Genomic DNA, 5146 nt, shown 5'->3' with positions numbered 1-5146 from the left:
TTTTGTATGGGCATGGGCGCACGATTATGTTATTTGTACTTGGACATTGTATTGAGCATGCCAGACTCTTTGGGCACCGCCCGTTAGCTTTATTCCTATTTTATGCTAAAGTAAACTCAAAAGCTAAAAGCTTGCTATTTTGTAATTTGGGCTATTATTTGAGCTTGAAGATGATTAATACATAAAATACATGCTTTGTGGAGCGCTCACACAAGGCATGGGGGGAGATTGCACCCAATTGGTCTCTAGTTCATGTCGTTCATGCTTTTTACATTGAATTTTGTGCAAAAAGTAGAGTTCTTTTGTTCTTGGGGACCTTCCGACATTCACTACGCAAGCGTATAACATCCGATTTGCGCACCAAGAACCAACACTAGATGGATGTGGTTCATCCTTATGCTAATTAGATCCCTTGTGATGTAAACACTAGGGTTGCCATTGACATGATTGATCTGAAGTATGACCTTGCTTTCTTGCTTGCATGGGGTAAGTATAAACGTACATCGGCAAGAAGAGAGAGGAAGTACTAGACATTTGATATGTAACACAATCAAGGCTATGAGACTAAAGGATTAATGTTCTGCAAGAGGCCACAGTTGTGCTACTATGCTAACGACTTGAGGTTTGGTATGACCACCAATGTCAAGCATTATAATACGGAAAGTCACGATTAATTTAAGCTATGTACTTAAATATTTTAATTCTCATTTTCTTAATTTATGTGCAATGGAAAAATAGTCGCCTAAATTCTTCACTATGACATGGGTCGGCCAAAAAATGCAATGGTCTCGAAGAAGGGTGGGTTCCTATGCATATCTGGTAGTATCTCCAGCCCAAAGTCTTGAGAGGCGACCGGAGGGTTTTCCTTCCGGAAGGATCAGAAAACAAACACACGCGCGCACACACACGGAGAGCCATGGAGCACCTGCACTTGCTTGCTCTCTTCGTCGTCATCCTATCCATCTCCTGCTCGTCCACATATGCGGATTCAGGCCTTGTTCTTTCTAAAGTAGATCGGAAGGTTCTCTCTCTCTCTCTCTCTCTCTTTCTCTGTGCGGTGCTGTATTTTTTCAAGGATCAACGCCAGTAATGAATTCCGTGCTCTCATTGACTTGTCGATGACTACGATTCATGGAAATTCGAAAATTTTGCTTGTCTTTGGCACATTTTTGAGCAGGAAAAGGTTGTCTCTATGAAGTAAGAATGAATCCATCAAATGGCTGTTGGGATTGTTTTTCTTTTGCTCGGTCAAGAATATTGGGAGCAGGATCTATGGACATTAGTTGTGTGGCAAGCTTCAAAACTGGACTTCTTACTATTTGGATCAGGATCTTCTAAATTCAAGGCTTCTGTCCTGGACATGGAGGTTTCACTGCTGTGTTGTCCTTAGTCTCCATTGTCATCGAGGCGCCTCCATTTTTACACAGCTTAGCAAAGGGCAATTCATTGGATCTTGTTTGTAGCCAAATCTTGATGCTACAGCGTTGTGTGTGGGTGTGTGTGGCATTGAATAGCATGAAGGCGATTTTGCATTGTGTAGCGTCAACTTTGTTTCATAACCTGTTCTTTGCGGTTGTCTTTCAAAAAGAAACATATAATCCCCCAGTTGTCTATTCATTTTGTACCACCAATGTTTCATGATTGTGATTGTTAGGTTCTTCTTGTGGTTGTATGCAGGTTGATCTGACCTCACACAACATCAGAAGTATTACCTCATTGAAGGTACTGGAAGAGTTTGTGAGTTTGTGTTTTACTGGATCTTCTTGGCAAGAGTTGTTGCGAGGTGCTTTATACAAACATTGTTTGACCTGTTTTGATCCAGTTTGAGAACAAAGGCTCAGCAACTGTGTCCGAGGTGCTGTTTGCACTGCCTTCTGGTCTGGCAAAAAGTTTAGCATTTATTGGGGCTACTTCATCTGAAGGAAAAGGCAAGAATAAGGCTGCCCCAACCAGTCTGGTGGTGAACCTCAGTGAAACTGATACTTTGGCAGATGATGCAGTCCTATTTTCTATCTTACTGAAGAAGGACTTGAAGCCAGGTGAATCAGCGACAGTAGACGTGTACACAGTTTTGACCCATGCTTTGAAACCTTTTCCAGCAGAAATCTCGCAATCAGATGCACAGCTTGTACTTTACCATGACAGTGCTTACACTTTGTCACCTTATCCCATCAAAGTGCAGACATTGCTTCTGAAATTCCCAAGTCCACGTGTCGAAGCTTACATGAAAGTTGAACCAGTAAAATTAGCAAATGGAGAGCTAAGATATGGTCCTTATGAGAACACTCCTCCATTCTCGTCAAAACCTATAACGGTCCATTATGAGTTCAACAGGCCCTTTGTGGTCGTGGAGGAGTTGGAGCGGGAGATTGAAATCTCCCATTGGGGCAACATATATGTCACAGAAAATTACCACCTGCTGCATGGTGGAGCTCGTCATACGGGTAGTTTCTCAAGGTGTGTGCTCAGCAAGTGTTTCCCCTGCATTTATCTTGGAAAGAGTTGATGATACTAATTTAAAAATGATTTCTTTCATGAAGGCTTGATTATCAAGCCAGACCACAAGTGAGTGGAGTGGCATCTTTGCGCCAGCTGTCGGCAAGGCTGCCTCCTGGTGCACATTCTGTGTATTACAGGGATGCAATTGGAAATGTTTCAACGTCCCATTTGCGCACTGATAAAGACAAGGTGAGCCTGTACATCAATGTTGATAAGTTCGGCTTTCTGCAACATTAGCGTTAGACATGTATATCTTCGAAGGTCTAAAAGTCTTGTATAATGAAAAATCTTGTTTTGGATCACGTACAGACAGATCTGGAGTTTGAGCCTCGATATCCTTTGTTTGGAGGATGGCACGTCACCTTTACAATTGGATATGGAGTACCCCTCCAGGATTTCGTATTTCAGGCTTCGGATGGTAGAAGATACCTGAAGTTTCCTTTTGGGTGTCCCCTTCACGATGTTGTTGTCAATAAGATGATTGTAAAGGTGCAGTCATGGAATGCCTAAAAAGTGAATTTCATAGCTAGAGCGTGAAATATCCCAGTTGCCGTTGAACCAAACATTACCTGCATGCATGTATATGATGAATGGATCAGCAGCTTATGGTTTCTGTTCATCTTCAATTTTCCTGTATACAGGAGTAGTATTTTATGGATTCTCTCTTTTATGTAGGTGGTGCTGCCTGAAGGGTCAACAGTTCCATCTGCTCAAGTCCCTTTTACTGTAGAAGAGTCGCAAGAGGTAATGCTACTGCTTGAAGCTTTCAAATTACTGAAATTTCCTGTAACTCTTTGTATCAGTTGTGCTTGCATGCAACTGAAGGAAGAAATTTGGAGAACTGTGTTTAAGCATTCTAATCTGACAGGTGAAGTACAGCTACCTGGACAGCATTGGAAGGACTGTCTTGGTGTTGACAAAGAAGAACGTGGTGCAGGAGCACAATGTGTTCTTTGAGGTTTTTGTCTCACCTTTTTAAATGAAAAATTTGACTCCTTAAGATGTCTATAGGAGTTGCACCACTTACTGATATAAAATAAGAGACATTGGGCCTCTTCATACAGGTGTACTATAAGTTCAACAGTATTGCCATGCTGGTTGAGCCGTTGATGCTGGTCACAGGCTTTTTCCTTTTCTTTGTTGCCTGCATAGCATATGTTCGCTTTGATTTTTCCATCTCCAAGTCATCTGCTTCCTATCAAGCTCGCTTACAGCGTGACGAGGTAACATATTTGCACTTCTGTTCGGCTAGGCATCTTCTTCATCTCCAACTTACCGTAGATAAAGTTTGGTGGAGCTAAGAAGCATTTAAAAATATTGCAGCTAGTGGATGCAGTCCAGAAATTGCAAAACCTGCTGAATCTACGGGTAAATGTAAGTGAAAAGCTAGAAGCCTCATTGCGAGACCTGGCAAGAACAGGAGATATTCAGAGCTGTAAGGCAGCTCGTAAATCTGCAGATGGTGTGCTGAAAGACACATCCAAGGATTTAAAAGCCATTGCAGAGAATTTGCAGTCATCTCCACGAGCTTCGAGCATCTCTCCAAAGGTCTGAAATTTCACTTTATCCTTTTCCTGGATGTCAATATAACTCTTCTTTCCATGCCGCTCAGACACTACTGTTGTCACAGGTGGAGTTGTTGATTGTGAAGGAGAAGGAGAAGCAAGAAAAGTTACTGCAGAAGCACTCTGTCACTTTGGAGTCATATGAACGAAAACTGTCCAGTAAAGAAATTGACAATCGTGTTGCCCCTTACCAACAGAAAATCTCACAACTGAAGCAGGAAGTGGATGATTTATTGCAGAGTCTCGATGACCTCTAGTTGCCATTGAAACGAAGTTTGTTATAGTGATGGCTTGTGAAAGAACTTTCAGAAAAGAAAGCTTCACTTAATTTTGCAATTTAGTCCTAGCTTGCTAGCATCCAACTTTTAATCACAAGGGAAAGCCAAGTATAGCTACCTTTTTTCTGCAAACTTCTGAGGTTTTGTAGTAACCTCCGGATTTAAGATAGTTTATGCTGCTGTTTTGGCGTATTCAGGCAGATTGAAAGCTCAACATAGCTGCCTTATGATGAAAGAGGCATTTCACCTTAATTTGTGAGTCATGCGGCATGCTTACAAATTCATATTGCGCAGAAGGATGATCAAACTTTTAATTCTTTAAGATTATTGGAGCAGAAACTGTAGTACTCTGTTGGAAGCGATGTACCTTGTTTGGTGACAGTATCAGAGCTAAATTATTTCAGATTATTATAGAGAAAAGCATGTGGACCGTGATTTGGTTAGGAGCATCATTGGTTATCCACATTTCATAGCTTGCGCTGGACAAAAGAATGTGCTATTTGAACCAGCGAAAACACACCTTAGGTTTTTATTAGGCGCCTTTGCTTGCAGGTCCTAGTGTGGTCTGGTATTTTTATGGTGCCAACTCTGTAAAGGTCTAGTTGTGCAGTACTGCATGCATTATTCTTTGGTTAGGAGTGTCACTGGTTATCTGCATGGCATAGGTGGAATTGGACAAAGCATGTGCACAGGATTTTGAGGTATACTGTAGAGCCTATGTATTTAGAGTATAACATGTTAAAATCTGTAATTTGTGCAAATTCTTTTCTGGTGGGCGTAACACCAAGATATTCGAGCTCTTTT

At 41.5% G+C, this 5146-nt stretch overlaps 1 protein-coding gene across 1 annotated transcript; it reads left to right on the top strand.

Annotated features, from left to right (window-relative positions):
• Positions 1–837: 837 nt before the first annotated feature.
• LOC148034220 (dolichyl-diphosphooligosaccharide--protein glycosyltransferase subunit 1B-like) lies at positions 838–4762 on the top strand. The gene is made up of 10 exons (XM_087679196.1): positions 838–1021; positions 1678–1722; positions 1823–2457; positions 2541–2688; positions 2809–2988; positions 3175–3243; positions 3368–3457; positions 3564–3722; positions 3823–4047; positions 4130–4762. Exons 1-10 carry the CDS (start codon positions 917–919, stop codon positions 4319–4321), a joined length of 1848 nt encoding a protein of 615 aa, XP_087535322.1. The 5' UTR covers positions 838–916; the 3' UTR covers positions 4322–4762.
• The last annotated feature ends 384 nt before the right edge of the window (positions 4763–5146 follow it).

The sequence above is a fragment of the Lygodium microphyllum genome, chromosome 6 (assembly GCF_053477565.2).
Source record: "Lygodium microphyllum isolate KBCC chromosome 6, Lygodium_microphyllum_v1.1.10, whole genome shotgun sequence".
Classification (NCBI taxonomy): Eukaryota; Viridiplantae; Streptophyta; class Polypodiopsida; order Schizaeales; family Lygodiaceae; genus Lygodium; species Lygodium microphyllum.
Note: the sequence above shows the minus strand (reverse complement) of the source record. Positions and strands in the feature narration are given on the sequence as shown.